Source organism: Bombus bifarius, unplaced genomic scaffold (assembly GCF_011952205.1).
Source record: "Bombus bifarius isolate JDL3187 unplaced genomic scaffold, Bbif_JDL3187 scf7180000009770, whole genome shotgun sequence".
NCBI classification, from domain to species: Eukaryota; Metazoa; Arthropoda; class Insecta; order Hymenoptera; family Apidae; genus Bombus; species Bombus bifarius.
The window spans coordinates 264,296-284,800 of record NW_022885326.1 but is presented as its reverse complement, the minus strand read 5'-3'; the positions used below and the strand labels follow the sequence as shown (position 1 = coordinate 284,800).

At 27.5% G+C, this 20,505-nt stretch overlaps 5 protein-coding genes and 1 long non-coding RNA gene across 8 annotated transcripts; 3 read left to right on the top strand and 3 right to left on the bottom strand.

Moving 5' to 3' along the window:
* Nucleotides 1-351: 351 nt before the first annotated feature.
* LOC117215680 (arginine--tRNA ligase, cytoplasmic) lies at nucleotides 352-3,284 on the top strand. Its single transcript, XM_033462084.1, has 8 exons — nucleotides 352-599; nucleotides 722-877; nucleotides 968-1,193; nucleotides 1,290-1,714; nucleotides 1,806-1,947; nucleotides 2,025-2,284; nucleotides 2,366-2,558; nucleotides 2,650-3,284. Exons 1-8 carry the CDS (start codon nucleotides 552-554, stop codon nucleotides 3,222-3,224), a joined length of 2,025 nt encoding a protein of 674 aa, XP_033317975.1. The 5' UTR covers nucleotides 352-551; the 3' UTR covers nucleotides 3,225-3,284.
* A 1,632-nt stretch (nucleotides 3,285-4,916) lies between these two features.
* Nucleotides 4,917-10,641, top strand: LOC117215678 (leucine--tRNA ligase, cytoplasmic). Of its 2 annotated transcripts, XM_033462074.1 has the most exons (16): nucleotides 4,917-5,079; nucleotides 5,791-6,003; nucleotides 6,082-6,288; nucleotides 6,357-6,518; nucleotides 6,595-6,839; nucleotides 6,904-7,129; nucleotides 7,209-7,427; nucleotides 7,507-7,960; nucleotides 8,037-8,175; nucleotides 8,298-8,568; nucleotides 8,635-8,882; nucleotides 8,956-9,190; nucleotides 9,309-9,566; nucleotides 9,832-10,047; nucleotides 10,110-10,338; nucleotides 10,405-10,641. In XM_033462074.1, the coding sequence occupies exons 1-16, from the start codon at nucleotides 5,017-5,019 to the stop codon at nucleotides 10,620-10,622; spliced, it is 3,603 nt and encodes a 1,200-aa protein (XP_033317965.1). In that variant the 5' UTR covers nucleotides 4,917-5,016; the 3' UTR covers nucleotides 10,623-10,641. The 2 variants fall into 2 exon arrangements, with proteins under 2 accessions (XP_033317965.1, XP_033317966.1); XM_033462075.1 differs by lacking the exon at nucleotides 4,917-5,079 and having other exon boundaries at nucleotides 5,865-6,003; nucleotides 6,110-6,288.
* Nucleotides 10,642-11,141: 500 nt separating this feature from the next.
* Nucleotides 11,142-12,802, bottom strand: LOC117215681 (homocysteine S-methyltransferase YbgG-like). Its single transcript, XM_033462085.1, has one exon. The coding sequence runs from the start codon at nucleotides 12,166-12,168 to the stop codon at nucleotides 11,209-11,211; it is 960 nt and encodes a 319-aa protein (XP_033317976.1). The 5' UTR covers nucleotides 12,169-12,802; the 3' UTR covers nucleotides 11,142-11,208.
* Nucleotides 12,803-13,319: 517 nt separating this feature from the next.
* On the bottom strand, nucleotides 13,320-14,813 carry LOC117215685 (homocysteine S-methyltransferase-like). Of its 2 annotated transcripts, XM_033462090.1 has the most exons (3): nucleotides 14,758-14,812; nucleotides 14,541-14,694; nucleotides 13,320-14,458 (listed from the first exon to the last, which is right to left on the bottom strand). In XM_033462090.1, exon 3 carries the CDS (start codon nucleotides 14,375-14,377, stop codon nucleotides 13,412-13,414), a length of 966 nt encoding a protein of 321 aa, XP_033317981.1. In that variant the 5' UTR covers nucleotides 14,378-14,458; nucleotides 14,541-14,694; nucleotides 14,758-14,812; the 3' UTR covers nucleotides 13,320-13,411. The 2 variants fall into 2 exon arrangements, with proteins under 2 accessions (XP_033317981.1, XP_033317980.1); XM_033462089.1 differs by having other exon boundaries at nucleotides 14,541-14,813.
* A 682-nt stretch (nucleotides 14,814-15,495) lies between these two features.
* Nucleotides 15,496-16,940, top strand: LOC117215684. Its single transcript, XR_004489181.1, has 2 exons — nucleotides 15,496-15,820; nucleotides 16,636-16,940. It is a non-coding gene; the product is annotated as an uncharacterized LOC117215684 (long non-coding RNA).
* Nucleotides 16,941-17,050: 110 nt separating this feature from the next.
* LOC117215682 (proteasome maturation protein) lies at nucleotides 17,051-19,775 on the bottom strand. The gene is made up of 5 exons (XM_033462086.1): nucleotides 19,614-19,775; nucleotides 19,269-19,366; nucleotides 19,127-19,187; nucleotides 17,840-18,015; nucleotides 17,051-17,227 (listed from the first exon to the last, which is right to left on the bottom strand). The coding sequence occupies exons 1-5, from the start codon at nucleotides 19,614-19,616 to the stop codon at nucleotides 17,140-17,142; spliced, it is 426 nt and encodes a 141-aa protein (XP_033317977.1). The 5' UTR covers nucleotides 19,617-19,775; the 3' UTR covers nucleotides 17,051-17,139.
* Between the last annotated feature and the right edge of the window lie 730 nt (nucleotides 19,776-20,505).

The window sequence follows — 20,505 nt, the reverse complement described above, 5'->3', positions numbered from 1 at the left end:
CCATTCATTTTATTTTAATTCACGTTCCATTACATGTATAATTTTGAATAAAAATTAATATATTTTTTATCATTTAAATTAATTTCAAATTTTTTTCTTAAAAGTTATACAGATATTGCATAAGCGATTATGAAAAATTCCTGCTCTTTAGCAGGTAAATTATGTTTATCTATCGATTAAATGTATTTTTCCGGAAAAAATTAATATATATGTCGTCAATTAAATGACTTTTTAGTTTTTTATTGAATACATTTGTATTTTTGTACAATAAAATTATGCAAATATTTTCTGTAAGAAGACCCGCTAATTTATATGAACTATAATTTAAATAAGTACACATGTACACAGATATCTCTATATACATAGAATTATGAAAATCTTTTAAATCTTTTTCTTACATTTGATTTCATATTATATATTATTTACATTTGTAATTTACTATTAATATGATCTGATTCCGAATTTTGGATTAAGTAACGGTGAAATCAGATTTTTTGGAAGATCCGCGTGCATTATTTTTGTAAAATCTCCGAAAGTAAACTTTTAATAGAATGACCACCATAAATTTGGAAAATTTCCACAAAAGAGCAACCGAGGCGGTAAAGTACATTATTGATTTGTATTTGCTGTTTAAGAATTTAACAAAATCTGCGAAATGTAATCTTTGAAGTTGTCATTTAACCCCTATATAGGTTATAAAGTTTACATATGTACATTGCAGGAAATAGAAATAGCTCTTTTAAGGAAAGAAATTGAATTTTTACGACAAAATGTCACAACTAATAATTTTATGATAAATTCTGTGCCTATAGATGAATATGTAAAATTAGAACAAGAAAATATTAAATTAAAATACAGAGTGGCTATCCTAAAGAGGGTCTGTTTTATCTAAAATACTTCTAATAATTTTATGACTTTCATTTTATTGTGAACAAAATAATGATCCATTCTTGTTTGATCTTAACAGACTGTCAAAGCTGAAAGAGCAAAGTTAGGAAACAAATTGAAAATGACAGAGAACAATGTAATCAGTATATATGATACGCTATCTAATTTATTTAAGGAAGCAATCTCAGTTGCATATCCTGATGTTTGTGACCCTCCAGTAATTATAACATCTAGTAATAATCCAAAATTTGGAGATTATCAATGTAACAGTGCCATGCCACTTTCTAAACAACTCAATAACAATGGTAAGAGACATCGTACAAATATTGATATATAATAATGTCAATATTAAATTTTAATATATTGGGTATATTGATATACTTATTTTTATATTTTTACAGAAATTCGAACAAAGCCGCAAGATGTTGCAAAGAACATTATGTCAAAAGTGGGAGAATCAAGCTTAATCTCCAAGTTGGAAGTCAATGGTGCAGGTTTTATAAATATATATTTAAAAAGGGAATTTGCACAATCAACCTTAAACACATTAGTAAAAAATGGGAAAGCATTTCCACCATATACAAAAAGACAAAAAGTAATTGTAGATTTCTCTAGTCCCAATATCGCTAAAGAAATGCATGTTGGACATTTAAGGTCTACCATAATTGGAGATAGCATTGCAAGATTGTTAGAATTTTTAGGACACGATGTATTGAGAATAAATCATATTGGTGACTGGGGTACTCAATTTGGAATGTTGATAGCGCATCTTCAAGATAAGTTCCCTGATTATTTATCTATCTCTCCACCTATTACGGATCTTCAAGTAATTCTAAATACGTTTTTATTTTACAATTAGCTCTATGTATATTATAATTGTAAAGAACTATTTTAATAAATTATTATAAAATTTGTAGAGTTTTTATAAGGAATCAAAGACGAGATTCGATGGAGATGAAGAATTTAAAAAGCGCGCTTACAACTGTGTTGTTAAGTTGCAAGCATTTGATTCTGATATGATAAAAGCATGGCAACTAATTTGTGATGTTTCCAGAAAAGGTAAAACAATCGAAGCGAAAATTAAAAAACTGGAATATTTATAACTGTAATGTAAAATACCTATGTTTTAAATATAGAATTCGAGAAGATATACACTCGTCTAGATATCAAGTTGATAGAAAGAGGGGAATCTTTTTATCAAAAGCATATGGAAGCTATAGTAAAAGATTTAGAAGCGAAAGGGCTATTAGAAGAAGATGAAGGACGAAAAGTAATGTGGAGCAAACAGAATAATGAAATTCCTCTGACCATTGTAAAATCCGATGGTGGTTTTACTTATGATACGTCAGACATGGCGGCTATTAAGCAACGTATAGAAGAAGAAAAAGCAGATTGGGTATATTTTGCATATATTTCAATATTATATTTTAGTAAAATATATTATTTTTATATCTGTGTCTATTCTATTTATATATAGGTAATATATGTAACAGATGCTGGTCAATCTATGCATTTTCAAGTATTAAAGAACTGTGCTAAGCGAGCAAGTATTATAGAAAGTCGTCATAGAATAGACCACGTTGGATTTGGTGTAGTTCTTGGCAATGATAAAAAGAAATTTAAAACTAGATCTGGAGATACAGTAAAATTAAGTGATTTACTTGATGAAGGTAATTTACTTTCTAAAGTTATGAAACCTTATAAAACATTCATTATGTTATAGTTAGGACAATTTTTTCACATCCCTATTTATTATTTAAGGTTTGAAGAGAGCATTAGAGAAACTGATAGAAAAGGAACGTGACAAAGTACTTACGGAAGAAGAATTAAAAATTGCTCAAGAATCTATTGCTTATGGGTGCATAAAATATGCAGACTTATCGCATAACAGAAATCACGAATACGTATTTTCTTTTGATAAAATGTTGGAAGATAAAGGCAATACCGCAGTGTACTTGCTATATGCTTTAACAAGAATACGTTCTATTGCAAGGGCTGCTAATATTTCGCAGGAAAAATTACGTAAAATAGCAGAGGATACTCCAATTTCACTAGAACACGAGAAGGAGTGGAAGTTAGCCAAAGTATTAATTAAATTTCCTGATGTACTAATAAAAATTACAAACAATTTATATTTGCATCACCTCTGCGAGTATTGTTATGAGATTTCATGCGCTTTTTCGGAATTTTATGATAACTGTTATTGCGTTGAAAAAAACGAACTTGGGGAGATAGTGAACGTGAATATCGGCCGTATTTTATTAACAGAAGCTACTGCAATTATAATGGAAAAATGTTTTTCGATACTAGGCTTAAAATCAGTTACACGTATGTAAGCATATTTATATAAACGTATAATGTGGAATAACAATAAAATCCGTATTGTTTATAAAGAACTGTGAAGTAAAATTAATACCATTTATGCTTCTTAAAATATGTTTTATAAATATAAATAAATTACGATAAATAAAACCTTTTATTTACTAAAAACTTATTTGTTTTCATATTTATTGAAGATTGGTGTTTATTCTAATATACTATCTTTTACTTTCATTTTATGAAACTAATTCTTAAATATATAAAAATCTTGCATTTTTATATAAATTTTACCGCGCTGTAAATTTTAACGTGTAGTTAAATTTTCTTTCTGTTAATACATAATGTAAAATGTTATTGCTTGCCTTTCGCCATTGCAAGGGATACAATGTGTTCTACATACATCTTACATTTACTTCTTGTTATACTATATTTTGATAACATTTATTTACTATATTTTTCGTTGTTGTCCTATATCTGCTTTCTAGCGTGGTTCCTTGCTCATGATTATTTTCCTCCCTTTGCTCCCTTGAATTGCAAATTTTTTTTTTCTTTTTTTCGGTAGATACCTCCGTCCATGTATGCCTTCCCAGATTCGTAATTTCCTAATTTCTTGTATCTCCTCGTTACATATTCCACTGTTTCACATTCTTTTTCACAAAATCTGCATGTTTCGTTTTATTTCGATTCTTAATATTTGTTGTCTAGTTCCCCATTCCCGCATCTAAACCTTGCTATGATCTTTTGCTTCTTTTCCGCTTTACTTTCTCTTTCCGTTAAATATCTTGGCAATCCAACCACGCGCAATTCCTTATATCATTTATTATATCACAATCCTTGTATTTTATTGAATTATCATTATCCTTATATATATATATATATATATATATATTATATATATATACATTTCTCATTATCGTTTCCATCGCTATACTGATTCCTCCCTCGCTTTTCGTCTTTATTTCTTTCGTTGCTATTCCATTTCTCTGATAATACTTTTTCCTTTCTTCTTCCCATTTTGCCTACTTATCTTGTCATTTTTCTATCTCCTTCAAAACATTCTTTTAGGATTTCATTGTCAGACTCCCATTTTATTTTTTCTTCGAACATCACCGCTCTCCTTTATGTCTCTACTCTCAGTTTCATTCTTTTAGTTTCTTCTTTTGCTATATACCTGGGTGTATTCCAGTCAAATCCTAAGATCCATTTCAAGTATTTATCTTGTACCGCTTCTATGCTGTTCCATTCTTTCCATTCCCAGATTTCTGTCCCGTATATAGACAATCGAACATTCGTATTTTTTTATTATAATCTCTTTGAATTTCTTTTGATCAATTCCCCAAATCTGTTTCATTGCCACCGTTGCCTTTTTGTGATAATACGTAATGAAATACATATTTTAAATTGATAAATAAGTATTTCTTATCACTACTTTAGCTATAAACTAAAAACTTTTTAAATAAAATATATGGATAACTTTAAATATACATGAAAATATTTTTTTCTGATATAGATTTCTTTATATAGTTCAGTAAAATTTGTTTAAAAATTTTACTTTCATGTTTTATCAAGCACTGTATCACTTAATGAAACATTTATCATCTATTCGTTTACCTGTGTAATTTTTTTTTATTTGGTAGACTATTTACAATTAATTCTCATTGAGAATTATAAGTAAATTATTTTGGCGCGGTACTGTAACTTGGATTATAAGAGTTTATAGTATGTTTGATTCTAGTCGAATCTAATGTTCTGTGTAAATTGCATCATTTTCTATTGAACCTGTTCAGTATCTTGTAAGAACGTTAACACATGGTATTCAACACTTACGTACTTAAGTCAGATTTTGTTGGAACTTGTAACTTTAACAAAATGGTACGTACTAATACTACTTTTTTGGAAACTATATTCATTCATTATTACTGTACTTAATCAGAATCTGAATAGTAATTGACAATTTAAGATAAATAACCTCTATAGGGATAAAATGTACCAGCTGTAATTAATAAAATTCAATCACTTAGCTTGTATTACTTAAACAGAGAACTATTTTGTTTGATTAATTGCTTTATTTTAAATGTTAATTAAATCTTATTTAATAAATCCATGTTTTAACTTATTTGTATAATTTTTATATTTTAATTTATATATTTACTTATTTATTAAAATTGGAAGTTCTTTTAGTTAAAATTATTTATTAAATTTACATGCTGTATAAAATAAGAATTTATGATACAAACTTTATTTACAATATTTTTAAAAATAATTTATGCATTAAAAATTATCCAAACGAAATAGGTTTTTAACCTTCTCAAACACTAAATTTATTTTTCTAAAAGCTTTCATGGCATTTTTCTAAATTTAAGATTTCATAAAAAAATTTCTCGAGTATTTTGATTATTAATGGCAGCTAATTATTAAATTTTCATATTCATTGTAAATATTCTTAATATTGATTATAATTTCTTATGTGATTGACAATAAAATAAAATTTAATATTTAATATTGGTGTGTCAAATTCAAATTTCAAAGAAACAACATTTCATATATACCAACCTAATATGTATAATTATTTGTTACAAATAGGCAACAGAGAGGAAGGGGACATTTAAAGTAGAATATCTTCAAAAAATTGAGAGAGATGTGCAAACAAAATGGGAAGCTGAGAAAATATTTGAGGCAGATGCACCTTTGGAACCAAAGACAAATTCTGACGAAAAGTTTCTTGCAACATTTCCTTTTCCTTACATGAATGGAAGACTTCATCTTGGTCACACATTTTCATTATCAAAATGTGAGGTAAGCATTTTATAACAACAAGATAATTTATACAAGTATAAATTAAATAACAGTTTTAATTTATTGTATAACTTATAGTTTGCGATAAGGTACAACCGTCTTTTAGGGAAGAAAGTCCTTTTTCCATTTGGCTTTCATTGTACTGGTATGCCTATTAAAGCATGTGCTGATAAGTTAAAGAGAGAAATGGAATTATATGGATATCCACCACAATTTCCAAACGAAAAGAGAATTGAGGAAGTTATAGAAGATGTAATAATAAAAGATAAAAGCAAAGGAACAAAAGTAAAGAATCCATTATTAATTCATAAAATATTCGTATATGTTATTTCTTAAATGATTATTACTTTTAGAGTAAAGCAGTTGCAAAAAATGTTACTGCAAAATATCAATGGCAAATTATGCAAACACTTGGCTTAAAAGATGAGGATATCAAGAAATTTGCTGATGCTACATATTGGTTAGACTATTTTCCACCTCTTGCTGTGAAAGATCTAAAATCAATTGGTCTACATGTAAGAAAAAATATATAACTTGATAATAAATATGTAATAATTTTTTAAAAAAGAAACAATGTGAAACTTCTTCTAGGTGGATTGGCGCAGAACATTTATTACAACTGATGCAAATCCATTCTTTGATTCATTTGTGCGTTGGCAATTTCAACATCTAAAAGCTAGAAACAAAATAAAATATGGCAAAAGATATTCGATTTATTCACCAAAAGATGGACAACCTTGTATGGATCACGACAGATCAATTGGAGAAGGTGTAGGACCACAAGAATATACACTAATTAAAATGAAACTACGAGAACCTTATCCTCCAAGTTTAAAGTAGGTATTACAAAAAATTTACAAAATTTGATCTAAATATTGAACATTTCATATATTCCTATAGATCTCTTTCTGGCAAACCAGTTTATTTAGTAGCTGGAACTTTAAGACCAGAAACAATGTATGGTCAAACAAATTGCTGGGTTCATCCAGATATAAATTACATTGCTTATACACTATTGAATGGAGATGTTTATATTTCAACAAAAAGAGCAGCTCGAAATATGGCTTACCAAGATTTCTTTAAAGAGGAGGGGAAGATACAAATTGCATTAGAACTTACTGGAAAAGTAATATTCCTTCTTTACTATTTATAAGGAAAAATCTGCTTATAATGATATCATGTAATAAATAATATAAAATTGATAGGACATATTAGGACTACCACTAGAAGCACCTCTTACATTTAATAAAGTGATTTACACATTACCAATGTTAACTATTAAAGAAAACAAAGGTACTGGAATTGTTACCTCTGTACCTAGCGATTCTCCTGATGATTATGCAGCTTTAACGGATCTAAAAAAGAAACAAGCTCTTAGAGAGAAATATGGTATAACTGATGAAATGGTGCTGCCTTATGATCCTGTAAGTGTAGTGTATTTTTATAATAATAAAGGTATCAAATTATAAGCCAAAATGTAATTAACAAAATTGTATATGATAGATATCTATTCTCGAAATACCCGAATTCGGGAATTTATCTGCGGTATTTTTATACAATAAGCTAAAAATCCAATCTCAAAATGACACAGCTAAACTATTAGAAGCCAAAGAAATGGTATATCTGAAAGGATTTTATGATGGTATATTGCTAGTTGGTCCATATAAAGGAAAAAAAGTTCAAGAAGTTAAAAAGCTAATACAAAAAGAATTGATAAATGAAGGAAAAGCAGTTATATATTATGAACCTGAAAAAACTATAATCTCCCGATCAAATGATGAGTGTGTAGTAGCTTTATGTAACCAATGGTATTTGGATTATGGTGAAGAAACTTGGAGAAACGAAGCAATGGAAGCTTTAAATAATCTCAATACCTTCCATGAAGAAGTGAGGAAGAATTTTATAGCCTGTCTTAATTGGTTACATGAATATGCATGTTCAAGAACTTACGGACTTGGTAAGATTACATACTTCGAAAGGAAAAGACGTTATGTAATTTATCTAGCATATAGTATTATAAGTATAAATTCTAGGTACTAGATTACCATGGGATGAAAGTTGGTTGATAGAATCACTCTCAGACTCAACAATATACATGGCTTATTATACCGTGGCACATTTATTACAAGGAGGGACTTTCAAAGGCGACAAACCAAATACTTACAATATAAAGTAAAATTCCAAATTTCTACTAAAATTATTATTATTTGCTTTAATATTGACTTTTAGTTATTTATTAATTAACATTAGCTTTTTTTATAAAAAGAAATTATGTTTGAATTATTTTTTTATAGGGCTAATGAAATGACATCCGAAGTATGGGATTATATATTTTTCAAAGATGTAAAGTTTCCGAAAACAGATATAAAGAAAGAGGCATTAGATCATATGCGACGTGAATTTCATTATTGGTATCCAGTAGATTTACGAGTATCTGGGAAAGATTTAGTACAAAATCATCTAACGTTCTTCATTTATAATCATATTGCAATCTGGCCTAAACAATCTGAGTTATGGCCAAAAGGTATCAGAGCAAATGGTCATCTCCTCTTAAATTCAGCAAAGGTAAGAAATATGATTTTCTTAATACATCTCACAATTACTTGAGAAAATAACAAGTAATTTTCTTAGATGTCTAAATCAGAGGGTAACTTCTTGACACTTGCTGAAGCTGTAGAGAAGTTTTCTGCAGATGGTATGCGACTTTGTCTAGCCGATGCTGGCGATTCAGTAGAAGATGCTAATTTCGTAGAAAACATGGCTGATGCTGGAATTCTTAGATTATATAATTTTATTGAATGGGTTAAAGAAGTATTGGATTTGAAAGATACCTATAAACAAAGACAATCATCTACATTTAATGACAAAGTTTTCGAAAGGTACTTATGAAAATATTTATAAAGTCTCATTTTGAAAAATTTATAAAATCTATATTAAGCTCACAATTGTCAGTGAAATGAACCTGAAGATACAAGAAACTGGAGAAAATTATTCGAAAATGTTATACAAAGAAGCACTAAGAACAGGATTCTTTGAATTACAAGCAGCAAGAGATAAATATTTACAATTGAGTTCTCTAGATGGCATTAGTTGGACATTAATTATGAAATTCATAGAACTTCAAATTATTCTCTTGTCTCCAATTTGTCCACATGTAGCAGAACATGTGTGGTCTCTAATTGGTAAAGTAAGTTTTTTCTACTTACTGCAACTTCTAAGCAATGACTACAACAAATTTAAATGAAATAAATAAAATTCAATAATGAACTTATTAATGTTAAAGTAATGAAATATCATTTTTATAGGAAGGTAGTATATTAAATGCCAAATGGCCCCAAGTAGGCGAAATAGATAAAGTTCTTATAAAATCATCACAATATCTTATGGATGCTGCACATTCATTTAGGATTCTCTTAAAAAATTATTTAATGCCAAAGAAAGCAGCTAAGAGAAAAAATGAAACATCAGTTATAGAGAAACCTAATCAAGGTACTATTTGGGTAGCTAAAACGTATCCTCCTTGGCAAAGTACTATTTTATCTACAATGAAAGACTTATATCTTGTAAGTAATATATAATAGAATATTCGAAATATTTTATTATTATATATAATTCTCGCCTATCGCCTAGGACATATTTCCAACTTAGTATTTTTTCTCTTATTTCCTATGTTTACCAATCGCACTCTCACCCGCTTTAATTATCCTTTTCTAAGTTACTAATCGTTAAGCTCTAATCTACTCATTTGTTCATACCATATGTGAATATTATGAATATAATTAATTTATGTGTTTATACTAAAATATTTTATGCAAAATTATTTTTCAGAAAAATGACAATAAACTACCAGAAAATAAAATTATTGCAACAGAATTGGGAAAATTACAGGAATTAAAAAAACATACGAAACGGATAATGCCATTTGTACAAGTTATGAAAGAGAAAATGCAACTTGTCGGATTAAGTGCATTGAATTTAACGTTAGATTTTGACGAGTTTAAGATTCTCCAAGATAACAAAAAATATCTTCAAAATACATTAGATGTAAGTATTATATTCTTTTTAATATTTCTTATTAGGTTTAATAATTTTCTATTCACATCTAGCTAGAGGATATCGTGATAAAGTATACGGATGAAGCTCCAGAAAAAACGAAGGAAGAATGTTGTCCAGGTGCACCTTACATGAATTTTTCTACTAAGCAAGGAGTGTCAGTATGCATCATAAATCCACAGAAGTACAGTGGTTTATTTAGAACGGACATTATAATAGCAGATGGAGACACTATAGAGGATATAATATCACGATTGTTAAAAGAAAACAAAATTATAAAGAGTATGCATAAATCAAATTGATTTGACCTAACCTACATTATTCACTAAATTGTTTATTTTTTTTTAGATCCATCGTCAGTTTCTCTGTATCGCTATAATGATCCTCTCATGGGACCGAGGATAAAGACTAGGACCGGTAATATATTAAAAGATAAAACTCATATTCCACCCAATTGTGTATTTAATGTTGATATAGAAAACAAAAATGTAAATGTAAATGTAGAAGGAAGTTTATATTATATAGGTAATGAATTGGTCTATATTTTCCAGTCTTTGGAGAATTAATATATAGATATTCACATTACGTATAACTGTTTGTAATAATGTCAATATTGTGAAACGTTCAATATTGAAGTATGTATTTGTTTTGTTTAAATATTTTTTCATACATGAAATGTGAATTTTTTTAATATGATATAAATAATATATAATTTATATTAATAAATTGAATGTATTTTGATAGATAAGGAACTTATACTGTTCTGTAACCAATTTTTTACATGTTTAATAAATAGTTATGGAATCTTTTGACATATTCTTTGTTTGAGCTTTGATTATAAAGAATATTTAAAAACCTTTAAATTTTATTAATTATATTATTAGGCTTGATCATTAAATATATATATATATTATATAATTTATAAAATCTTATATAATTTATTTATACATATATATTTTTACATTTAAAAATGAAAGTTTCTTAAAATATATCCAATATAAAATGTAATCCATAAATGATTATAGGAGAAATATTTTATATTAATTATAAATATGTATAAAAATATTTTAATAAATCTTCTGCTCATATTCTTAAGGATTTATTTTTATCCTGTAGTGTAAATGTGTAATATATATAATAGAATTTCAACATTTAATTACTTTTCCATTTTTCTACCTCTGCTCGTATTTTCTTCACATCTACAGCATTTGTTCTACAACATCCACCTATGTATCGAACACCTAAATCGAGCCATTCGTGTATAAATTCCTGTAAACAATATCCTTCTCCTTTTTTCACCCAACCCTGTTTTACTGTATACTTTTCACCACTATTAGGATATACTACCAGTGGTATAAAGTCTTGTTTGCAATTTTCATTTATTCCCTTTAATAAAGAAGTTACATTTTGTGGTGCGATACAATTAACTCCAATTGCTAAAATTTGTCCTGGCAAGGCTTCCTTGTAACACCATAGTGCTATATCTTGAAAATGAGAGCCATCTGCTATGCTCTTTCCATCGTAGCTACACGAGAAAGACAACCAAACTTTACTATTTGGAAACTCTGTCAATAATTTAACCAGTGCTTTTGCTTCTTGCTTGCATGGAATTGTTTCTATAGCTAACATATCAACGCCACTTTCTATTAATTTTTGAATACGTGGTCTGTGCCAATTCATAAGAATTTCTTCTGACACAGTTGAGCAATATTTTCCAGTATATTCTGAAGCATCATGCAAACAAGCTCCATAAGGCCCAACTGATCCAGCAATTAGTGGATTTGCATTTATAACATTTCTTTTATTTTTTATCTCTTCTTTGTATAAATTTATAGCTTCTTTAGCATAATCTACAGCTTTAGAAAACAAATTAAGACCTTCCTCTTCTGAAAGGTTCATATACTTTGAAAAACCATCAACAGATGTTTGATAAGTGTTTGTCTGAATTATGTCCGCTCCAGCTTTTAAAAAATCCAAATGCGTAGAAATAACTGCATTAGGATTCGTAACAAGAAATCGTGCAGTCCATAAAGGATCACCATCTATTATATCACCAACATGAGTTGCTAATTGTGTAGAAAATCCACCATCTAACACCTTCACTTCTTGCATGATTCTCTTTTAAAATTGTTATCAAATATTTTTAATATCAAGGATATCTCTTCACGAGTAAAAATATAAAATTATTTTTCAGTTTTAAACATTTTAAATATAACTATAATTTTGTGTAATAGTAATGCGATTGTAACATCGAGAAAACCAACTTTTATTATTTCACGCACGTCTTGGCCGTTTAGATGTGTTTGCGAATCTGAGGCAATAATTTCTACAATTGGCTTTATGAAATATACTTATTCCAAAGTCCATAACGAATCAGTGAGATAAATATTAACATGAACAAAAGCTTAAATATAATTGTTCCAAAAACTGTTAATTTTCTTCTTGTACCTACACTGTACAATTTTTACATTAAGATCAGATTTAGTCACGTGTTTACGTATGTTACGATAAACTACGTGTGATGATATCTATCATATGTATGCCTAACACTTTTAAATTTAGCAAATTACATTGATGCGATAAGCGTTAACTGATAATCAACATTAATTGATATTTTTTGTTACAGAAATTGGAAGTTGTTTTTTTATTATCATTACTAATAGTGCTGAATTTAAGTTTTTATAGTGTTTTCATATTATTGTAATGCAGTACACAACAAATAAACAAGACTAATACAGTTTGTTTTATGACAAAAAAAATATAACAATATATATGTATGTGCAATGAATATATGATAAATATATATATATTTTCCTCCCTTAGCAGCAAATAATATTAACTGAAAATTATTAATCGTAATATATATACAGGGTGGTTGGTAACTGATGGTACAAGCGGAAAGGGGGTGATTCTACGCGAAAAAAGAAGTCGAAAATATAGAATAAAAATTTTTCGTTTGAGGCTTTGTTTTCGAGAAAATCGACTTTGAATTTTCGCTCGGTACGCGTGCGGTACGTTATAACGGATCTCACTGTAGATCGTTGTCTCGATGGAAAAATTAAAAAAGAAAATTAAAAAAAAAGTTTATTCTATATCTTCGACTTCTTTTTTCGCGTAGAATCACCCCCTTTCCGCTTGTACTACCAACCATCCTGTATATATAGATGTTATTAATTTTGATATATTTTGTTAAGATATATTAGTCAAAATATAAGATTATATAGAAACATACATATATTTTCTAAATATTTAATATATAGGTCACAAAACTTTACTTAAAATAAACAAGAAAAAAATAATTGATTTAACATAATGACGTATTTAAAATAATTGATTAAATAAAACAGTTAATCCATTATGACTCCCTTTTCCTCTTGAAATTGTTTACTTCTTTTCTAATTGATTTTATATCTTCTGCATACATTCTGCAACAACCTCCAAGATAACGTATTCCAAGTTCTAGCCATTCAGGAATAAAATTTTCAAATGAAGCAGAATTTCCATTTTTTATCCAGCCTTCACTTTGTAAATAGATTTCACCGCTATTAGGATATGCAATTAATGGTATAAACTCATTTGCTGGCCCTGTATTGATATTTTTTAGTAAAGGAGTTATGTTTTCTGGAGCAATGCAATTTACACCAATTGCAACTATTTGTCCTGGTAATGCCGTTTTATAGCAACGTAAAGCAATTTCTTGGAAATTACTCCCATCTACTATGTTTTGACTGTCTTTTTTGCAAGAAAATGAAAGCCATGCCTTAATGTTTGGATATTCTCTTAAAAGTTCAATTAATGCTTCTGCTTCCTGATAGCAAGGTATAGTCTCTAGTGCTAATAAATTTATATCAGCATCTACAAGAGCATTTATACGTGATTTGTGCCATTCAATGATGGTATCACGAGGTGTTGTTTTACCATAAGTTCCATTATATTCAGAACCATCGTGTAGGCTAGCTCCATAAGGTCCACAGGAGCCAGCAATGATAGGATTCTTATTTTCAATATCATTGTTGTCTATAATTTCTTTAATATAATCATTCACTGCATTTTTAGCAAGATTTGCAGCTTTGTGTAATAATTTTATACCTTCCTCTTCAGTTACAGATAAATATTTCATTAAATCAGGAACTGAAGCTTGATACGTACTTGTTTCAATAATATCTGCACCTGCTCGTAGAAAATCCAAATGCGTAGCATAAACTGCATCAGGATTTGTCGCTAAAAATCTTGATGTCCACAGAGGATCGCCATCAATTTTTGCACCAATATGAGTGGATAATTGTGAACTAAATCCACCGTCCAAAATCTTAATATCCATATTTTTCAATATTATATGAAATTATGTCTTGTGTAATACGAAGGTTATCATATATTTCTATTAAAAATTTAAATAATGAACCTGATAATGAAATGATGATATTGTGATTAATTTCAAATTAATTTAATATTTAATAGTATTTAATAAAGTAAAAGTATCTCACAATCGGATACGGAGTTGAACTATACTGGCTATTTGATAATTCTGTAATTTAATTGCGATAACCTTTCATGTCTGTCGTAGTGCTGAATATTTATTTTTCTTTGGATAAACTGTGGTTTTATGCCAGGTTATTTAAAACAAGGAGTAAACAAAATCTATTATCACAAAATAACGTTGTAAGGAAATTAATTCTAATTATTACCAAATTTATTACATACCTACATCGAACGCATATAACATGTAACACATATAACAATTTCATCGAGTGTAAAATGATCGATATATGATTTCTTACAAATTTTAAATTTTAAGTAATGATTTGTAATACAAATCAGTTAGTATTCTATGAAAAACATTGTAACTTGAATAATTTGAGTTTTACGTTGGATTACAATATTTAAATATATTGTAAATAAAACACATATTGTCTCAAATATACTTTTGTTTGTAATTAAATCTAGATATTTATAATATTTCGAAAATTATTATGTTTCTAAAATATACATTCGATTAAATATAATACATTTCTAAAGTTCTTATCGTGAATAATTTAAACTATTTGTTTAATATTTTAAATCATAATATTTAAATAAGAGATTTATACATTTAAACACATAATATTTAAAAATCCATTGCTTCAATCAATTCAAAAGATCATTGCTTCAAATACATTTACTCATATTTATTAAAATTTTTATATTTTTCGAATACTATTAAATTTTTAAAACCTACATTCGATTAAATATAATAGATTTTCAAAATCATTATCGTTCTTTAAACTATTGCATTTATATTGTATTTAGACATTCAGGTGTAATTAAGTAAATTTTGAATATTTTATAGTATATAAGAGAATAATTAATATTATTTAAAAACTATATTTAAAAGCGTTTACGTATTTATATAACGAATTATGCCATATTTATTTTATTTAATACATATGTAAATCTCTCTTTATCTGTAACCTTGAATTTGATTTGCCAATAATGGAACATAGTTGAGCGTTAATAGTTCGATAACATATCGAAGATTATTTTATATTTTTAACGAAACGTAATTTATATTTATAGTTGGAAATTGTTATTGTTGTTAATATTACTGATATATAAATTGTCAGAAATAAATATTTATACCCTGAAAAATAATCGCGATTTATTTAAAAAATTTTGTTTCAAGTGCGTGAAATTAATTACTGATAATCTTTTGAACTTCGTGCATGCTTCTCTCCAATGAAGTTTGAAGAAGTTTATATCTCAAGAAAGAAACAGAACGGTATCAGTGGTAAGTATCCTCACTATAAAACTTATCATTTTTCAGTTATTTTATTGCATATATATAGTTAGAATTATACAATTTTTATTAAAAAATATAAATTTGAAAGAAAATAACAATGTTTTAAATGTTAATATATTTCTAGTTGTACATATATTATTTATTATGAATGGTGAAACTTCAGTTAAGTTTTAATGCATGTAAACTTTTAAATTATACAGTTTGTGTATTAGATATGTGGGATTTTAAGTGACTCAGGGCCGCCAAGCAGTCCGACAGGGGAACCGGACTGCCTGGCACGACGGCTCCGGCGATAAGGCGCGGTGTGACATGGCCGCACACCGCTCCATTAGGGAGGTATTGTGCGGGGGGGGGGGCGGAGAGGCTGGTGTTTGTGTGGATTTCGTTCACATTAAAAAAAAAAGAAAAAAAGATGGGATTTTAAATATATCAGAAGTAAATGCTTTGACTTCTAAACAATTTGAATGGCTTTTTAGAAATGTTGTTGAACATTACCCAGATATTGCACAATATGTAGCACATATAAGATCATTTGCATCAGTTAAAAATACTAAAAGATATTTTTATGGATATTTAGATAATTTGGATACTTCTGGTAAAGACAATGTATAATAATAATTATTATTATGTAATTTTAATTTCATAATTTTATGATATGAACTTTTGTGTATGTAATAAAATAAATATTATTTGATGATTAATATATTGCATACGCAAGTATTTATGTTATTTATTTTTAAAAAAGGAAAATGTATTGCTTAGACATCCAGCTTTAATACAGCTTTAATAATTTTTTACTGCAGAATCACATTCTGAACAATCATAAACAAAATCCTGAACTCGAATCTATGTGAAAGCAAGAAAAACAATTATTAGATACAATAATTTGTGAGTAAATTAAAAAAAATTATAGTTTAATCATATAATTTTATTGCGAATAAAGGATTATGAAATGTAGCGTTATATGTGTATTTACTATTTCAGATACAAGAAAAAGTTTCATATTCCTTTTGCAATACATATGCAAGAAAATAAAGTGTAAACAATTCTTACATCAATTCAAACGCGTTTGCAAGATACGAAAGATAACGAATTACGTGTTGGAATTCAAGAAGTTAAGAAAATATGTAATAGCAGGATAAATCATCTCATATGGTTAGATATATATGTAATGAAATTTAATTTTTCACTTAAATAAATCTAGCTATTTAAAATAAATTACCTAATTATAAGAACCAAACATTTATTGTTACTTAAGATATTCAATAATACAAAGCCAAACTCATTAGAAATAGAAATATCCGTGTTTATAATATTCCAAGACTTTTTTCAACAACAGCATGTGGTTGCCCCATTTGTTCTTTAAATTCAGGTATGTTTAATATGTCTTCAAACCTAAATGTATAAAAAGTTATTAAAATCTTAATATTTATATTAATCAACGTTTCATAAATTATAAACTAATGTCCTGAGGATACATGTATAATTATAAATAGATTGGGAATATTTATGCAAATACATATTTTTATGAATATAATGAAGGGGAACCTAAATACAAAATTGTTTTACTTACTAAAAATTCCAATGAGTGTTCTACTCTTTTTATTCTACCTTATATGCATTCTGTTTATTTTTATAGCTTTAAATTTCACATAAATGCATAAATTTATACAATCTAATTATATTAGATATAGAAATTAATTCAATGACTCTTTTGTATAAGGCTATCAGATATTTATGATTTAGCATTTATTTATCTTTGTTACTTTTGGACCAATTTTAGTTTATTTAATTAAGTTGCACGAGTTCTTATTACATTTGAGTATTACTATTATGTTACTTGTTTTGTCAATTCATGGTTAAAATTGATAGTTTAAAATCCAAAAATAGAGGAAAATGTTGGGTTTCAAACAGATCTGTAGTTGGTTCAATATAAAGGTATCAAATTAATTTCTCTACCTAATAAATTATTTAATTTAGATAGATGATATATATTAATTAATTTACCCTATTTCTTCATCCTTTCCAAGTAACACATCTTTCATCATGTGTGATGATGGAAGAAATGGAAGTCTTCCAATTTTTTCAGTAGCTTTTAATTCCATTGCTAGACGCATTGGAGCATGTAATCCTTGTGTGTTTCTTAATAACACCATGTTCATGCGAGTACGATTTTTCTCATACTAAAAAATATACACATATATAATATATATTACAAATTTTTGTACAAATAATTGAAAATCACAAGAGAAGACAATAAGTCACAATTCTCATTCTTTACAGAGAAACAGTTTAAAATGGAGTATCTTGTCAATTATTCTTATATTTATATAAAAATTATTCTTTTATTTAATTTTGAAATTATATATATATTTAGAAAAATATATTTCTTTCCCACTTTCTATAATTTTAAAAATATTGTTTACCACAATATAAAAATATTATTTGTTTTAACACTTAGCCAACAAGATAGGGAGTTCTCCCCTCTGTGAAATACATCGCTGCATGATCGAACAGGAGATCTTTTTTGAATTTAGTAACGTGTTTCTCCATCCTTTTTTTTGTTATTATCAGCTATTGTTTACCTGGAACTATTCTCAATTAATTGCGCCACTTTTTCCGCTTATATAAAGTACAGTACATAATAAAATACACCAATTTAATGGTGTTAAAATTAATTAGAAAGGTATACTATCAGTTATGACTAAATAAAGTTATAATTGAACGATACCACGCTGTAAAAAAATATTAAAATACATTATGAATTTTTAATTTCACGTTTGAGTTATGTTATTTATCTTTAGTCATTTTTGTTTTTAATTTTACTTATATTTTTTTATACTTTTAATATGTATTTTTAATTTGATGTTTTGTATAAACAATATGTAAAATCGTTAAACAAAATCATTACCGCAGAATATAATTGACCACTTAAATAATTTTTAGACTTCTTTGTTTTTTAAGTAGTGAACATTAATCCTCAATACTTGGAAAAATATGCAGTGGACAGTGTATAGGTTGGCTTGTCTATTACATTGAGAAACGTATGGTTCACTGTGGCGCGTGCGGTTGGCTAAGTATTAATAGTTATATTTTTAGCTTCTAAGAAACATCATTGACTATATCTTTGGATCTAACAAACTCTTCCCATTTTTAACAATGTATTTTATTAATTTATTTTAAAATATCCCTTTCTAGTCATAAAGTGACAATGAAATAAAAAAATTAACAGTTCTGTTCTTTCTCTATGATTTTCAATTGTTACTCCAATAAATAAAATTATTTTTTTTTTACACTTCTCTCAGATGCTTCCAATGGATGTGCATAACCTATGTGCTGCCTAGATGCTGTTAATCTAACAAGAAATAATAATATGATTGATATTAAATGTTAGAAATTCAACTGTTAATAAAATTGTGTAATAATTTAGTCGTACCCTGAAACCATTGGATTAGGTATACCATAATTGTCATCATGAACGTTGAACTGATCGTTTACAGTAGGTTTTGGAACAAGTGGTGGCAAACCAAAACTCTGAAACATATTATTTTAATATTATTATATTGAATCAAGCAATGAAAATTTGTACTTTCTTCATTAGTTCAAACTCGTTTCATAATGAGGTAAAGTTGTAAAAGATATTTACAAATATCTTTCATAACAACATTACCTTACAATATTACCTCATTATGAAACAAATGTTTTTCGAAAATATATATTTAAAATATTATAAATTGTATCTAATGTGTATAAAATAATTAATGTTTGTATTATTTCTTACCATTATTACTTAGTTATATGAAATTCAAGCCTTTATGGAAACCAAAAGTCACGCTAGATGAATTCACAGCATAATATGTATATATTCATTGGGTTCATAAACTCATTGAAATGTGCCTTGACGTTTCACATGTACAAGCAGTGCAAGTCAGTGGTAACATCATAAATAATATATGATATAGAGTTCATATCGAATAACGTTTTTCGGTGTACAAACTGTATTATCGATAATGCTCAATTTATGTTTTGAATTTCTTACATAGTTCTGTCAGAGAGGAAGTGACAAGAGGAATACTCACATTTACGGTTCTGGTTGTTCCTGGATTAGTGCTGCTTCCAATGGGCAAGTACTGAAGTTGTTTCGCGCTAAAACCTATGTAGCTCCATCATAAACGAGATATTACTCGTTGTGACTCTATGCTACAAGAGTCTATTTTATTGTATAGTTCGGTCGAAAAGTTCATACCTTTTTATCTGAGATAAACACAACTATAAGAATAACAAAATCGCGGAATAATTAAACGAAGTTCCTTCAGTGGATAATGGATTAGTGGAATGTTAATGGATGCAATGATTTTGATATATTCTCTATGCATAATAATCTTGTAGATTTAATATTAAATTTATTTTCCTTTCGATAATGTTTTTGTTATAATAAAATTTAAATTTCATTTTAATAGCAATTTTAGTAGTTGATAAACTGCGAATAATATTTCTAACGTGATGTTTCTGTTTTGCCATACGTAATGTATTCGTTTACAAAAACAATAAAAATGGACGAAAAAATTAACTGCAGATCAGATTTGACGTCATGACTAATTTGTAATCCACGATTTTTATTTTTTCTTAGTAAAACTTATTAATTCTTTAATTTTCAATCGGTCGGATATGCA